Source organism: Drosophila virilis, chromosome 6, assembly GCF_030788295.1.
Source record: "Drosophila virilis strain 15010-1051.87 chromosome 6, Dvir_AGI_RSII-ME, whole genome shotgun sequence".
In the NCBI taxonomy this organism is placed as follows: domain Eukaryota; kingdom Metazoa; phylum Arthropoda; class Insecta; order Diptera; family Drosophilidae; genus Drosophila; species Drosophila virilis.
Window position 1 is genome coordinate 955,493 of NC_091548.1, and position 17,693 is coordinate 973,185.

General features: G+C 42.6%; 2 protein-coding genes across 2 annotated transcripts; both read right to left on the bottom strand.

The window, feature by feature from the left end:
* Positions 1-337: 337 nt before the first annotated feature.
* On the bottom strand, positions 338-7,778 carry lgs (BCL9 domain-containing protein legless). The gene is made up of 6 exons (XM_002059664.4): positions 7,173-7,778; positions 6,687-7,106; positions 5,067-5,333; positions 2,830-4,989; positions 2,542-2,771; positions 338-2,414 (listed from the first exon to the last, which is right to left on the bottom strand). Exons 1-6 carry the CDS (start codon positions 7,294-7,296, stop codon positions 888-890), a joined length of 4,728 nt encoding a protein of 1,575 aa, XP_002059700.2. The 5' UTR covers positions 7,297-7,778; the 3' UTR covers positions 338-887.
* A 1,384-nt stretch (positions 7,779-9,162) lies between these two features.
* Positions 9,163-17,374, bottom strand: onecut. Its single transcript, XM_002059665.4, has 4 exons — positions 16,985-17,374; positions 12,535-15,357; positions 11,744-11,895; positions 9,163-11,684 (listed from the first exon to the last, which is right to left on the bottom strand). The coding sequence occupies exons 2-4, from the start codon at positions 15,248-15,250 to the stop codon at positions 11,328-11,330; spliced, it is 3,225 nt and encodes a 1,074-aa protein (XP_002059701.1). The 5' UTR covers positions 15,251-15,357; positions 16,985-17,374; the 3' UTR covers positions 9,163-11,327.
* Between the last annotated feature and the right edge of the window lie 319 nt (positions 17,375-17,693).

A 17,693-nucleotide genomic window follows, 5' to 3' on the forward strand; every position in this document is an offset into this window, starting at 1 on the left:
TTTATGGCTAAAATGTCAAATTTTGTAACTCTTAACTCTTAAAACCGAAGGGATTTGTTAAAAATAGAATTTCAATATCAATCTTAATTGATTGCTTTGAAGCAGGGAAAGTTATCGCTTATCGATTAGACGGTCAGACAGACAAGCAGATGGACATGGCTAGATCACCTTGTCTGTTGATGCTGACCACGAGTATATATACCAATGGGCTGCAGATATTTCCTTTTGCATTTTACATACATTTGCACAAAGGCATTACATATAACATTTTTACCCATTGATTTAAAGAATTTAGTTACTTTCCCGTAGTTGCATCTAAAATAATATTGTGCATACATATGTTTGATGTCGATGTTGTATTTGTGTTCACATGTTTAATGGAAGAATTTACATGCGTATATCTTAGTTCTCTTAACATTGATATAATAATATAAGTAGTATATTTAATAATTATATTACATACAATTGCTTAATTGCGTTTAATACAGAGTGTAGCGTACAGGTTACAATAAGTATTTAGATCTGCAGAGTTGGGTATTCTCAATTAATTATACATATACATAGTCGCCCCCAAACCCCCAATCAGCATTATCTCCTTTCACTCGTGTGATGTATGCCTAACAAAATCCTTTTTAGTGATTTGATTTCATCTGATAGTTCGCCATCGAATGAACAGTGAACAGAGAACAAGGAAATTGAAATTTCCTTTCGATCTAGGCCTTTGCTTAGCTAAAGTATTTACGATAAGCTAACGAATTCTATTTGAAGAAAGCCTAATGCTCTCGATCCGTTCAGATCAGCGGAGACTAGCTTTTAAATAACATAGTTCAATAATTGCCGACAGGCCTGCAAATTGGTTAAATCAGTGGGCCTTAGGCTTGGATCGCCTACTTGTTCACAAAAAATGCTGGATTAGGAGACAGATTTGATGGCATGGCGATCATATTGCCACCACCTTGTTGCTGTTGCTGCTGCTGCTGGCTTCTTGTGTTCGTTGCGTACAGTTGTTGTTGAAAGCTGTGGTATTGCTGGGCATATTTTAGATCGTTCGATGAGGGACCAACAAAGTTGACTCCGATTCCACCGCCGGAGCCGCCGCCGTTGCCAACAGACGACATAAGATTGCTGTTATTGGGCCCACCCATTCCAGGATGACCTTGACCCTGTACCTGAACCGGCGCAGGGCCTTGCATTCCCACGTTTGGGACGACTTGAGATTGACACATGTTGCCCGGTAGAGGCTTTATGTGCTGTCCCTTCGGTTGCCCTTGTGCTGCTGCAAACATTGCTGGCGAACTATTACACGAGCCTGGGCCATTGCTGAACATCACCGACGGATCGTTGCAGTCCAGGCCATCCGAAGCGCCAGGAAACTGGCCCTGGTGTCGATTGACAATATTGCCACCAGGCGCCTGCAAACGGACGCCCAATCCACCATGTTGCCGCATGCCGTGAGGCCGCATGCCACGAATCATTGGCGTTTGACCAATGCTCATGTCATGGCCTGGCATACCCACTCCTAACGCACCTTCATCGTCGAGCCCAGTTAGTTGGTTACAGTTCTGGAAAAAGTTCATGTTGATTCCGTTGCCGCCGTGATTGTTGCCCATTTTGTTTTGTTGTTGCTGCTGCTGCTCGCTGGGCGAGTTTATATTCATGGGCCCGGCTCCAATCATCATAGGTCCGCCGCCGCCATCATTTCCCATAGTGTGCCCGCCGACGCTGTTAGCCATTTGTGGATTGGCATAGCGCTGCAAGAACTCCAAGCTGGGTGCCATGCGCACATTGCCATTATTATTGCTATTGTTGTTGTTGTTTTGCGGCCGGACTGGCATATACTGTATTGTGTTCGGTGTGCTGGCCTTTACTTGTATATTTGGATTAAAGTTGGGCCCAAAATTAACGGGCATCCGACCCATCATACGAGCGCCTGGTGGTAATATGCCATGATAACCCGACCCAGGACCCACTGGACCTGATCCATCACGTACCACACCGTTGGGTCCCGGACTGAACCCTGGGCTCAAGCCAGCCATCTTGGGATTAAGCATGCGCTGCCCCATCGAATTTATTAACGGATTTATGGGATGGCAATTATTGGGCGCATTGCTTCCGGCAGCATGGCTCATATGATCCATACTCGTCGCATCCAAACCAGGCACCATGCCGCCGCCATGCTCCATGTTCATATCAACCGGGCCCGGACCCATCATATTCATCCCGCCGGCGGGACTTCCCACGCCAGATACACAGCTGGTCAGCTGCTGCGACATCTGCGCCAACGACGATATTGGATCAAAGTTCTGAGCCATTTTGTTCGGTGGTGGTCGATTGCTGCTGTTAGGATTCAACGGCATATTATCGGCTCGACGAGCAAATTGTACAGGTTGTCCGCCAGAAACGCAATTTTGACGCTGCAAAAAAAAAAGAAACTTTATTAGCGAGCTTTAAAAAAGAGGCAGGTTAGTCGTCCAGACACAGACGGACACTAAACAACTAGAATATGCTTATTAAAGCCTCTTGGGAATCGTAAATATTTACATTTACTTCCAGAGGATTGTTGCCATTGGGGCCTTTGTATGCATTCATGGCAGTGTTTGGATTATTTTGCAATTGTGGGTGCGCATTAAAGTTCAACCCAGGACTGGTTGCCGGAAATCGCGAATCCATATTGTTGGGTTCGATCAGATGATTCGAAGAGTTCGGGTTGGCATTTCCGTTGCCGGGCGTGCGAGGTCGCTGCGGACTTGGCCGTGTGCTCTTCAGGTCACCTAAAATGCAGTAAATTAAATGTATCGTTCCTTTTATTCATGTAATTCAAGTAATTACCGCCACTTGATGTTGAGTTAAACGATTCGAGTTCCTTGGGCGAGAGGTGCGCCAGCGGAGTACTGGGATTGCTGTTTAGATGATGATTCAACACGTTTGCCGGGTTGCCGCCAGCACCGCGATGTCGACTTGAAGGCGATCCGGCGGCATCTGGTTGAAAACAGTTTTTGGATGTTGTTATGGGACCCATATTTGCAGTCGTGGATATGCTCGCCGCAGATGAGTTTGGTATCGGCAGATCCATGTTGGGTGAATTCGATGGCAATCCAAGGGCTCCAGCAGTGCGGGGGGATGGCAGGGAGAGATTATTGGGACTCGATGGATTTGGTGATTGCGTAGCTATTGGCACCGATGCCGACCGTTGAGTGGGATGATAGGGCGGCGGCGGACCTTGAACATTATTACGCATTACCGAATTTGATGGGTTAACAATGGAGCCCGCACTGCTAACAGAACCAGATGCAATCAGAGGCTGCTGAGAACCTGGACCGCCGGCACCTGTACCTGGGCCAGGCATGCCTGAAGGTCGGCAAGCCGGTTTGCCAACTTTTAATCGTTCCTCGAAAAACTGTTGTTGTATCTTTGTCCATTCCATCGGTGCCATACCGCCTTGTGGCAATGGCATTGCCTCTTGGCTACCGATTCCACCCTTATCGCCTGCTCCAGCCCCTACCCCTATGCCCATAACGCAGTTTGTGTTGCCAAATCCGCCCATCATTTCAGGCGAATCGGCCATCAAGTTGGGATTATTTGAGCACTGCATTCCAACATTCATATTGACGTTCATACCACCTCCTCCTCCAGGTCCTCCAGCCACTGGCCCTCCAGAAGCGGCAGCTGCTGTAGGTGCAGTTGTTTGTGGGCCACACGACAGATTATTTTTTTGGCCACTATTGCACGACATTACGGCTCCGATTTCACCAATAACATCAGCAGGCAGCGGCATCAGCACATCCTCGCCCAGCTGTACGGGCATGTGATCCTGTGATTTCTGTGCCGCTTGCATTTGTAACTGCATTTGCCGCATTTGGGCATTCGTAGCGCCTCCGCCCGGCATGCTCATCATGATGCTGCCCATTGCCGAGTCGTTAGGCAACTTGTTTAACTGGCCGGGTCCACTATCCTGCTCCGGAAACAGAAACTGATTCATTTTCTTCAGTTTGGCGAGCTGCTCTTCCCGATGCTGGCGCTGTTGGGGTGTCAAGTTTTCGTCCGGCACTTTGACACCCTGCAATGATATTATATTGTTGTCCGTGCTCAGATCACTGTTGCACTTGCCCAGAACGCTGTCGACGCTGCCTTCCATCAGCTTCATGGCATGCGACTCACTAGCCGCCGTCCCTTGCGCACCATCAAGACTATTCCGATTAACGGCAGACTGATTGGCGTTTGCCGTTTCCCAGCACATAAGGTCGCTGTCATTCACGAGCGAATCGGCCGGGGATGGGTCAGCAAAGGCATTTCGCTTGTTGCTACTATTATCTGCTTGACTGTTGAAATGCGACTTGGGGCCAGCAGCAGCTGCCACACCTGGTTTTTGCTGCGATTGCAGTATTTTGGCCAGATTTGGATTTGAATTTGGATTTGGGTTAAGGTTGTTATTGGAATTCGCATTTGGGTTAAGCCAACTTTGGCCACCGCCAGGTCCAGGCATGTTGCAAATACCCAGGCCCAAAGAGTTTTGTCGCTGCAGCTTATTCATTTTCATTGGATTCTTCATAAAGAAATCCTCAAGGAAACTCTTTGTCGCCGGTTGCGTGCAGTGGTAGGCAATTATTGTCTGAAACTGACCGCTCAGCACCGACTCTGCTCCATTATTAGCCAACTGTGTGGAGAACACAAATATGTGGTTCTGCTGCTGCATATAATCCAAACAGTTGCCTAGAGCGTTGCCAACGCTGTTGTTGCCGCCCATGAAATTTGATGCACCAGGCGACACATTGATGCCAATGCCAAGCGATACACCGAGCCCAGGCCCGGACCCAGCTGGGCCACCGACTGGCCCGCCGGTAATATTCGAATTGGAGGCATTGGCATCGTTCATTCGATCAGCATCCAATGAATTGACCAGTGCATTGCATCCGCCGATATCATTCTCGCTGCTAAGACCCATAATTGATGACGGCTTTTCGGTGATATTAGAGCTCAGTTCCATTTTGACTAGTGGCATGATATGAAATGGAGAAATGGCATGAAGTTCATTTATTACATGAGCAAATCTAAAAGCTAAGCCTTACCAGGTGTAACGGATCTATCCGGGCCAATATTACCAGAGGGACCACCAATAGATCCAAATCCAACTGGTGACATGCTTGGCGAAAAGTTGTCTTCCTTCTTCATATTCCCTAAGCTGCCCAACAGATCAGAGGGCTCCTCCTTGACAGCATTGGCAGCCGCCGCAGCACCGACTTTTGTGTTGCTGCTGCCAACTCCTCCTGAGCTGTTATTTCCGCTGACTTTCTCCAGCGCTGAGTTTCCAGACGTGCTCGCCTGTTTCGGCTTGGCTGTTGAAGATTGCACAAATTGCCACAATTATAGATTACATTATAATCCTTAAATACTTATAGTAAAGGCGTCGCTATAGCATGTTTAAATTGAATTATCTCAAGAATGATTTTACTTGGAAGTGCTCGACTAGGACTTTTTATCGTATTAATGAATTATAGTCTCAGATATTATCATTATTATTATTATTCTATTACCATTAGAGAATACAGGCATACACACAGTTACGAGAAAAGTAAAACTTACAAGTTATATGTTTAGTTAGTTTAGTTAGTTAAGAAACAACCTATTTTTTACCCACGTTCAGAAGTGAATTTAAGAAATTCCACCCGAAAGTGTGGAAGGTCCCTAAGCTCAGTTTTGCAGATCTTTGTACAAATTTATTTGAGCCGTGTTTCAAACATTTCGTCAAATCTGTGCCTTCTGTGGGATTCAAAGATTTGGTGGGTTAAGTTCCCTGCTCATCCAAGGGAGAATAGCTTTGAAAAAATTTATCAAATCAATTCTGACAAAGATATTTGAAATTGAATTTGAAGCCGACTTTAAACAAGAATGTTTTGCTGATACACGAATTCATTTAGTTCTTTTATAAGAATTTAGAAATAGGTTTAAAAACAAATAGAAGAAAAAATCTTAAAAATCTTTTCGCCGAGGATGCCGATGTAATCTGTGAAGCATGCCTCAAATGATCTTTCGTAAAGCTCTTTGAAAAATAAATTCGAACGCGAAATTTTACCACCCAAATCTTTGACCCCTATTAATACCAAGGAGGAATTGATTTCCGAAAAGAGTGAAACAGCCCTGAAATGAATTTGAACAAAGATCTTTGGAATTTTTGCTGGTTTTTTCCATACTTGCTGGTGACATTTCATCTTTTATATTTTTGAATTCTTCCGACTCGACAAAGTTCGCCACAGAAATATACTTTGTAATCTATCTAACTATGCTTAAATTTATGACTCAAGTTGGGACTTATTTGCCGATTAAAATAAGCTCATAAATGCTGCGATTTGTGAATGTCTTTTGAAAACAGACAATTTTCGATAGAATTACTTTTATGAGTCGTGTAACACAAGAAAAGTTATCCGATCCGGCCTTCAACAAAAAGACGGATTCATACAAAATTTCATGATGACTGTTTTAAAACAGAGTTTGCTTAGAAGGAGACAAACCGACATTGCTGTATCGAATGAGCTTTTGTACTAATCAATAATACTTTATAGGGTCGGTCCTCCATATTATCTAAAAGATTCAAAAAATATTAATGCAACTCGCCCGGCCTCAAAAAACTTTTTAAATGGAATTTGTAGCGATTGGGATAATGTTAAATAATTGAATTATAGATCTCTTACCACAATCCTCGTCCTTTGCGCTGCTCTTCTTTTTCTTTAGCAGATCCTCCGGGTGCAGGTCCCCTTCCGAATTCACCCTCTGCGAGAGGCTGCCGGAATTGTTGCTGTTGCTGCTGTTGCTGTTCGTATTCGAGTGATCGCCGGCATTGTTTGGTGGCGAGTTGGCGCTATTATTTGATAAATTCTGTCTCAGAGCGCTGGCTGGGACCGGGACACCGCCGCCGCCGACACCCACATCTGATGTCCCAGATGCATTCACGTTGCTTGTATTCGGATTTGTTGTGATTTTACTGCCGTTGTTATTATTATTATTATTACTGTTGTTGTTGTTGTTGTTGTTGTTGTTGCTTGCGCTGCTTATGTTTTTGGCAGGTGCGTCCACTTCATCTGACATGGTTTGGTTTTGATTGCTTGCGTTCTCTAAAAAAAAAAATCAAAAAAACAGCATGTTATTGTTTATTAAGGAATTCACGCTGCCTTTCTCACCTGGCGATAGAGTGGAAAAGGGTTCGGTCTTCACCTTAACCGTTTTCAAGCCATCAATTTTATTGGCTCCATCGGGGTTCGTTGGTGATGATTGGCTGACGCCTCCAGTTGTTGCGGACAGCATTCTAGATTTGCCTGCATGGAACACTCGAGTGTGTTCGTGCTGCTCTGGTTTGGGATTGCTTGGACCGTCTGTATTTCTATGTGAATTTGGGTTATTTTTTGTCCATGGTCGCAGTGGAGAATATTATCTCCGGCTTGCCCATTCAGTCTCACTTTACTTTATTTATTTCATTTAAAATACACACACATAAGCTTATTTGTGTTTGTGTATAAACGCTTCCATTCAAACAAAACAACAAAAAAAATTCTGTATACACACAAAACACACACACACACACACAAATGACACAATTAGCTTGAAAAAATTATACTAGAATGCAAAATAGCTCAACATTCCTTTTGCAGTGCTTGCAAAATTATTTGATAGCGAGTTATTTACAAATAAATATTGTTCGCGCAAGAATTTAATTTATTTTTAATTTGTAAATACAAATCGCACAGCCACTTGGCATGCTCCTTCTATGAAATACACAATGTGTGTTCGAAAATACTAAAAGTATTATTTTGGTACTGGTTTCTCGCGGTACGTTACGACTGCATGACGTGTACGGTAATATAAATAGCGGATACTTATGAGTAACTGCTTGGCTTATTTCATAAAGAATACGCAAATGAGACAGTATTTTCAACAAATAAGCTAATCCCGAATTTCTTGATGTAAATAGATAAATTTAATATGTAGTAATTGGAAATAGAACGGAAAAGAGTGAACCATTTCTTACTAACTATCGATAACATGCTTAGATGCATTCGATCATTTCGATAATATATCAGACATTTATTTTGGTAAGAATATTGTACTAGACCAAACAATTAATGCACTATTGAAAAAATACGTAACACCAAAATTACAGCTTTTTCTTAAATATCGGATCTTCACAAAACATCATATTTAGAATTATTTAGTAGTTTCCAACGTCAGTTCCTGTATCACTTGGAAGTCTCGCATTTAATTGAGATGTAATATTAGTTTCCATCTGAGGGTTTAATAGGTTTCGGGCTTTCAAAATTATTTCAGTTACTAAATTAAACGACAGAAGATGCTCGGAATCCAACTGTAACATCGAGTTGACGGGAACTCTATAAATATTCTCGTTAGCGGGCCGTAAGTTGACAGTAGGTTTTCGTTGGGAAATTTGTAAGACCAGTTTGCTTTAGATTTTTACCTTCCCCATAAAATTGGGGAATTTTGTAGGCTTTCGCATGTTAACCTCCTCCTCCCCACCAATGCGAACATTTCTATAATACTACAGAAGACGCACTCAATGACATGTCATGGACAGTAGCAGCAAATAGTTTGTAATCCTTTTTCTTGGCATCGAAGAAACTTCTTATAATAACAGACGAATAATTTCATGTGCTAGATGTCATTTATTACACAGTTCTTTCAGATATGATACGTAAAGAATGAGTAGGAGAGGCAGTTAAAAAAATATTTAAATTATATAGTTAGAGATGCTTTAGTAATGAATTTCAAAGTTTCGCTTCTAAAATGACAACTATTTTCGGAATTTGGATTTGTTTTATTTATTGCATTTACCTTATTTATACATATGTATGTAAGTATTTGAATGGGTCTACATACGCAAATGTACGCACTCCATTTATAATATTTGTAGTGTTCATTGTATGTGCATTGTATGTGTTTGCACCTCGTTTAGACTAAATTGACTAGCATATATCTTAGCACTGCATCTGTATGAGTATTCGCATTCGTGTTCATATTTCTCTTTAATAACTGTTAAATAATAAGAAGTATGCATATATATACCATATATATATATATGCAGACAGATAACTAATATAATATTATATATTAAGTCATTCGTGCTACTTGTTTCTAAATGTTTGGATTCTATCTTCAGTGAGAAAATATAAAGACATTAAATATTGGTATTTTTTTTTTTTTGGTAGTTGCAAAACTAAATAACCGTACATACTTATGTACATACATACATTATGCACATGTGTGGGTGTGTGTGTTTATGTATGTACATTTCTAACAGTACGCGCGTATATACAAATAGTTTAATTTCGATAATGTAAAAAGCATTACAGTATTTACACATAGTGTTATTTGTGTGTGATTATGTTTAAATGACTTCAGTGTATTACTATTATTATTATTATTATTATTATTATTATTGCTATTATTATTATTATTATTATTATTATTATTGTTATTATTATTATTATTATTATATTTGTATTCAGTTGTACATTGTTTATTTTATAAATTTGACTAGATTTACAGTTACATTTTCTTTGACATTCTTTTTGTGAGATTTTAAAAGTTAGCATCACTCGGTTTCAAACGCATTTAATAATGTCTGTATCTATGTACATGCGTTTTCAAGAGTGTGTGTGTTCATGTCCTTGCCTTTTAAAGCCTGTGTGTGTTGGTGTGTGTGTGTGTGTGTGTATGTGAGTGTGGGTGTGTACATGTCCGAGCTTGTTTAAAATTTAAACAAAAATATTGCGCTCGCAGAGGTTAGTACATACATACATATATTGCCACATTAGCTGTACAGTACTATTTTCTACTACTTAACAGTATTGGGTAAGAGAAAGATTCTCAAAGAAATGTCTTACAAAATAAACTGAATTTTTAAGAATCAGGTACCAAAGAAATTTGCTTAATTTACAAGGACTTTTTTTAATGGTTACATCACACAAAAACCATATATACCCTACTGAGCATATTATATTGGTTTTCATTGAAAGTAAACCAAGTGAAACTTCCAAAGACTTTTCTGTACTACGACGTTAGTTCCAAAATGCTTGTGGAATTGATAAGTTCTTTCATTTGAGAAAAAATAAGAAAGACTGTTAGATACTCAACTAGAAGATATCTTCGCACTTTGGAAAATTGTTTCTTGAATAATTGGGATTCATTCTGTATGTGTTACACAGGAAACACATAAAAAACAGTTTGAGCGATTTTACCCCGAAGGTATCAATTACCCATTTATTAAATTAGAGTTTCTCCCCGGCCTAATACCCTATTTAAGATATCACTTTTCCACACATTTTCCATCGTGCCAAAAAATAAATTTTCGTACCATTTTACCAAGAAGTAGGAAATCTTGTACACCCATTTTCCACCAAGGAGCTGGGGATTTTGCGAAAAGTGTGAAATGAATTTGAACAAAGATCTCTTGAACTGAGTTTTAGGTCGATCGGATGTTAGATAAAAAGGTCCCAGCATGCACTTAGAAAGCAAGGATAACTACAATAGAACAGCTTACGGACTTATTGAAGCATTGCTGAGTATCTCCTAGTTGTGCACCGTCGAACAAACTAGGGATGTGGTACCTCAAAACCTCCCTTTTTATGTGTGTAGGTGTAAGCTTGTAAGGATCAATAATTTTAGATAACTCTTGTGAGCAGAAAGAACTGGAAACGAAGTTAATTGAAGTGGTGTAATTGAAGCTTGGTCGACCAACGATCATTTAGTTTTAATTTGGGATCTTTATAATAGTTAGAACCTAAGCGAACTGATACTAGCTTTGCAGAGTTGATGCTAGCTAGCAAACTATCGTGACAATCAACGTCCATTTCTACCTGATTATACAGGTACTCAATGCAATCGGGAACCCCTAAGCCATCAATAGATATGTCCGCCTGTTGCACAACCAAACTGGGCGACCATTGACCCGGTAACGAGTCCGGGTCGGAGTCTGGATGCGATCGCGTCTGAGTAGTTTGTGGGTGCGTTTCCTTTTCCGACTCCAGCTCGACTAGTTGAAAGTCGCGTAGATCATCAGGGTTTACGTTGAAGGCTGTTCTCACTATCCGATTCCTATGATTTTGAAATCTTTTTGTACGCTTAGATAAAACGAGCTTCCTATTGGGGCTTGGACCTGGACTCATATTATTATCCGCATCCGATTTGGATTCGGAATCGGAATCGTTGTCGGTGTGGCTGTAGCTGTGGCTGTGAGTATAGGTGCGAGTGCAGGAATTCTGGTTAATATTTTCATTCTGGGACTGTTTGCTGCGCTGTGTTCTTCGCGTGTATTTGCCATTATGTCACAACATGTCGTCGTGCTCATCGCCATCTTGATCGTGATCGTCAACCAAGAAATCATGATGCTCCAGGTCCAGGTCCATTTCGCCCTCATCGTCGAAGTTGCCCAGCGGCGACATGGCTGTCGTATGCAAACTTCCGTAGTGCCCATGAGTTCCACTGTTGCTCTCCCTCTCGTCCGTCTCCTCCTGATGCGGATGCCGACTGTGCGGATGCTGTGCATTCTTGGTGTCGTCATCGCGCCACTTGTCCATGGAGCGTCGACGAGCGTTCATAAAGAAGTTACCCACCGTGGTCGGCTCCAGTCCCAGCTGGCGTGCAATTGTCACTTGCATCTCCTTTGAAGGCCTCTTTGTTTCCTAAAACAGTCTCCAAATTACACTCAATTGTCCCATAATTGTCGCGCTATTTCACTTACCTTAAAAATTGCTTGTAGTGTCCGCCGCTGCAGATCCGTAAATACCAAACGTGGCTTTTTTGGCTGCGGCATTTGTTCTATATGCGGCTCCTCCTTGCGACGGCAATTGGACCCGGCACCAACACCAGAGCCCGCAGATCCCCCTAACACGGCTGCAAAGGATCAAACAAAATATATTAAATATAATCAATTAACAATGCTCGAATGTATTCAATTAGTCTACCCTCCATACGCTAACCTCCAATCGATAAGCATTCCACATGAAATTTGAATCAAAACATCCAAAACTGGTCTAGACCCTATTTACATAGGTTGGCCGAAGAACATTCAGCGGTCCCAATTAATGGGCTAAGTAAACACTAGCTAAGAAACTCACTGTTGCCCACTCATTACTCATTATTTATTTATTTTCCAGTACAGGGGCTGATTCACATAAAATTGTAATAAAGACATTCAAAACTGGTCTATGCCCTATTCATATCGGTTGGTCCAAACACATTCCGAGGACCCAATCAAAGGGCTAAGCAAACACTAGCTAAGAAACTTGCCAGTTTGACAGACTTTAAGGCGCTTAAGCACAGGGGTTGAGTTACATAAAATTGAAATTGAATAAAAGACCCTATTTATAGAGGTTGGCCGAAAAACATTCAGCGGTCCCAATCAATGGGCTAAGTAAACACAAGCTAAGAAACTGATTGTTGCTCTCACTTATTAACTATCCAGTTTGACATACCTTAAGACCTTAAACTCCCGACTTGCCTCACTTATGGTCATATCAATATTTAACTTACCATTTCTTGAAATAGTCGACCCATGCGATGCGTCCGAGCTTGTGTTGGTTAACACCACGGCGGGGGCCGTTGATGATCCTGAGCCTGATGAGAAGGCAACGTTTCCCATGCTACCCACCCCCGAACCAGAACCGGACCCAGAACCAGAACCAGTTGCTGGTCGCTGTGGTATCTGTGCGGCTGCCATGCGCAAGGCAGACATGCGCTGAAACTCTGGCTCTTGGAGCCATTTGAACATGCGGCGGAAGGTCTCTCGGCCCGATTTGAGCTTGGACCATGGCTTCGGGTTGCGCAATAAATCCGACAGTGTACCCTGCGATCGGCAAAGCACACGCTGTGCAAAAATCGCTTGCGGTATGCTATAACGCTTCAGCTCGGCAGAGATGCGTTGAGCCAGTTCCTTGGTATTGATCTCCTCCATGTCATTGGGACCATTCGAACGATTGTTGACCGCAGCAGCAGCAGTTGAGGAGACGTTGCTGGAGACCGATGCGACTCCAGTTAATTTTGGGGAATGCGTTGCCAGCTTGGGTTGGGTCTGTCGTTCACCGACGAATCCGTTCTGGTGTTGATTTATATTGCACACTTCCAAGTTATTGTTTAGGTTATGGTCGCTGTTGGGATTGCATTCATTGCCGTCGTGCTGACCTTGATGACCGTGCTGTTGGTGTTGCTTTTGACTCTGTCGCTGGACAATTTCATCAATGCCAGCAGCAATGGAATTATCGCCGGGCGGTGGTGTCGGCGAAAGCGAGACAACAACGGGCAAGTCAACCGATAAATTTGCAACGGATCCGTTCATATTCGGCAGCGTTACAACGGATGCCGGCGAGTGCAACGACATGGAGACCACGGAACCGGCAGACACCGAATGCGGACTAAGCGTTGGACTGTGCTGCAACCTTAGCTGAGAGCTGCGACCGCCAGTTGAATTGTTGGATGTGGAGGACGTGGCCATGAGAAGTTCATGCTCATGATGATGATGTGTGCGGTAGGATGATTCATAATCGCTGACAACGACCCCGTCGGAAATGCCACCCGTTGGCGAAAGGCATATGATCTGTTTCTGAAGAGCTACCGGTGCCAGTTGCATAGCTTGACCATGTCCAATACCGTGTCCATGTCCATGTCCATGTCCCTGCTGGCCCGGTGTTGCTGCTGTATGCACATTCAAATTAACATTCCCCTGAAGTTGAGGCGAATGCGAGTGCGAGTGCAATTCGGAGTGAGGCGAGAGCGTATCACAACCACCTGGCACCGACCCAGGCACCGGCGACGCCACCGACGAGCTGTGAGTGTGCAGATCGCACGAGCCAACCATTCCGGACAGTCCGTGCGGTGGCGAGCTGGCAAAGTTGTGAGGCGGAGGTGAGATTAGCGAAGGCAATTTATCATAGGAGGAATACGGCGACTGAACACCGCCCAAACCACTCAAACTTAGATTACCCAAAGAGCCCGGATGTGCGCCCTCAATGGGCATAGGTAAGCTAGGGAATGAGCCATGCGCAGTGCCACCAGGGTCACAGTTGTTGATCCTGCTAGTCGAACTGGTGCTGCCATTAGCGCTGCCCGACGAACTCGTGCTGCCTGAAATGTGGCCCACATAGGCGAACTTATCTGACATCGTGGATATGGGCGGAAGCGGCTGGATGGGCGTCAGCGTTGCATATGACGTTGGGCTGAAGCCCGGCTCTGATATGCGATTGTTGACCGAAGTCAAGGTCTGGTAAGTGCTATGCTCCAGTGCATTGTCAACGGCCAAAGCAGGGCTAAGCAGCTGACCCCCAGAGTCGCGATCATCATCATCCTCGTCGTCATCGATGTCCTCCTCATCCTCCGGCGCCTGCACAATAACGGACAGCGCCTCCCGATGATGACCATGACTTCCATGACTGCCCATTCCCAGTTGTACTGTACGTTGATGTTGACGCTGCTGCTGTTGCTGCTGGACTTGGTGATGGATCAATTCCGATGAGGATGCGGCAAGTCGATGACCATATTGTTGGTGCTGGTGGTGTTGATGCTGATGGTCCTGGTGGTGCTGGTCATCCAAAAGCTGTTGGTGGTGTTGGTTAAGAGTGACCTCCTCCATGCCACCGCCACCGTCAGAGGATAGCTCATCGATGACGCTCACATTGATATTCGACATGTTAATGTCGATATGAGGGCTAGCGCGCCGATTGATCCCATTGACATCGGCATTTTCGCGTACAATGACCAGCTTGTGCTCTTGCTTGACTGCAATTATCTGGGATGCTGTACTTACGCTCAACCCGTCGAGGCTTATGTCGGAACCGCCGAAATCGACTGGACTATGACGCTCCTGGTGTATCGGTAGCAGGGACATGGGCAGACTCCTGCCGCCCTGCAGTTGAAGCTGTTGAGGCACAATTTGATAGGTCGCCTGTAAATTGTTGTGACCCATCTCGTCAATAACCATAACCACAGAGGTGGAATCCTCCTCATCATCATGAATCCGGCTGCTGTCCGTGTGTGTCGCGATCAGAGTCTGCATGGTGCTGCTTAGAGCCGCCGGTGAATGCAGATCTAAGCGTGGCTTTGCGTACTTCATCCCTGTCACCGCATCACCAACTTCGCCCTCCGGCGTCTTCGTCTGCGTCTGGTGTGCTGATTCAACTCCAATATATTCACTTGTTTCCACAATCAGCTGCTGGCTGAACGGTTGGGAATCAATTATTTCATTCATCGATTCCATTCCTCAAACTACCCGTTCAAAGTTTCTCAGGTATCGCAAATATGGAATTTCCGAGATCCGAGTTCCGAGATCCAGCTTTCGATTTCAGCTCACGGCTGACGTGTACCCTGTAATAAAACATACAAAATGAGTTGTATAAGTAACACTTAACATCAATAAGGATTCGAGCTTTAGTTCTGAGCTGTGGTTATTTATAGTGGAATCTAGCGTGTAATTACCGCGTTTTCCAAGACTCTCAAGCAATAACTGGGCAAGTAAATAATATCTTAACACCAGTTAGTGTACTTCATATGTTAAATACCCTCGCGGTCTCTTACCTTACTAAGGTATATATATGTATATTATGAAGCTGTTATAGGAATGATCATGAATGTGAAAAACTAGTTAACCAAGACGAATAGAAGCATTCATTCGAGCCGTGATCAGTTTTGTTCAGAGTGGATCAATAGGCTCGGCACTTATTCGTTTTACTATGCTCCTCATATATAACATCGGACTATTATATCATATAGGTGCCATCGGAACGATCGGTCGACAATTAGGTTTTATTGAAAACTTTTTTTGTTTTTTAAGATATCTTTACCGAAATCGCAATTTATTATTTTGTTTTTTAAGATATCTTAACCATACTTGGCATTAACTATTTTTCCTGATATTTTCTTAGCTACGGGCAAAGCACTATGAAGATTATGAAAGGGTTGGCCCTGCAAGAGTATTAAATGTTCGGCGTGCCAAAGTAAGCCCTTCTCATCATCATTTTTTTTGTTTTTCATTTAGAGAAACGAAAAATTGCCGTGTTATGTAGTACATGCCAATTTTGGCGTGCCTATACAATGGTCTGGTTATTATTAATCCTAATACATGGTTAATATGTAGTAAATACTTATACTTTCAAATAAACCAAACCAAAGCAAAGCGAATTAATGAAAAGTCCACCACTTGAACTAAGACCTGCGCTTGAACATGTGAAAAATAAGCTCCACTCATGACAGGAAGTCGGCTCGAACCGCAAACCAAACGACCAACAATTTTTTCTTTTGGTGTTCCAGTCCATCTTTAAAGGCAAGTGTTGCACAACTTTATTATATACTTTTTCACTGGCTTTTATCGACTGTTTGGGGGACTTCCCAAAAAAAAATTTGGTCACACGCTAATGCTAATCCCTTAACTAGTCCGACTAATTTTAGTGGATACGTGTTTCGTTGAATATATATTACGGATACATATTTGTTTCTTATTTGTTGTCAGTTTCCTGACTTCGTTTTGTTTTCGTCCCTGTCCGTTGCCATCGTCGCCAAGCCTTAAGGGTTGATTTCGTTTCGACAAATAACACACACGAACGTACATATTTAACTTATTTTGTGTATGCGTGCATGTATATGTATTTTTTGTAATTTTGTCTTATTTAAATGGTTATAATCTAGGATTTTTTTTTACAACATGCATACATGTCTTTTTTTCGCACTAACAACTTTACTGTAACTGCGACCCACACACACACGCGCGCCATCACGCTCATGCAAATCGAGTCTCTTGCTATGTACATGCATACGCATGCCAAGTTATGTATGTATGTATGTACATGCATGCATATGTTTGTCGCTTTGAGTGTTTATGTTTTTATATCATGTAGCTGTCTGTGTTTGTGTGTATGTGTGCTAAAAGGGGGCTCTTGGGGTTGTTTTCACATTTGAAAATAAAGCTTTTTCCACAAATATTCGCATCCAATTTTACCTTAAGACATTGCTGGGTCTTGGCTACATCTTTACTGGGTCGTTTGTTTTATTTGTTAGTTTTTAAGTACACTTAAGTTTATTATAAACAATTGAAACATAGTGCCATTTTCACATGGAGTCGGCACAGCCTCAGATTTCCTATATATGTATTAAATTAGGTCTTGCGCTGTAGCAGGTTGGGTAAAAATTTTCGCACGAATTATTATCAAAAATTTTCGGAACTTTTTACAATTATATATTTATTTGAAACTGGCACAGTACAAATGTATGTATTTATCGTGCATGTGTGTGTGTGTGTGCGTGCGTTGTACAATTTTATTATGTATATGTGACCGAGAGCCCGCGTTGCGCAAGGTTTCGGCCGCACGCAGAATATACACAATTTGAACTGAACTGAAACTAACAGCCACATATACACACAAGTATCTTAAGCCTGATGAGCGACCCCTACCCCCCAAAAGCACCAACCCAACCACCCTTGTTACCGCAGGAGAGTTGCCACATGAAATATTTGTATTTGCAGCGTACTCTTTTGACTGGAAAAACGTGCTCTGTTTGCATTGGGCCATCGAGAATGCGTATTGAAATTTTCATTTAAAATAATAATAAATCAATAATAATAAATAATAAAATAATAATAACAGAATTTGTCTGTAATTGCAGGTGCTACTGACCAGGCAACTACTTCCTTTGGATGTGGCAACGCC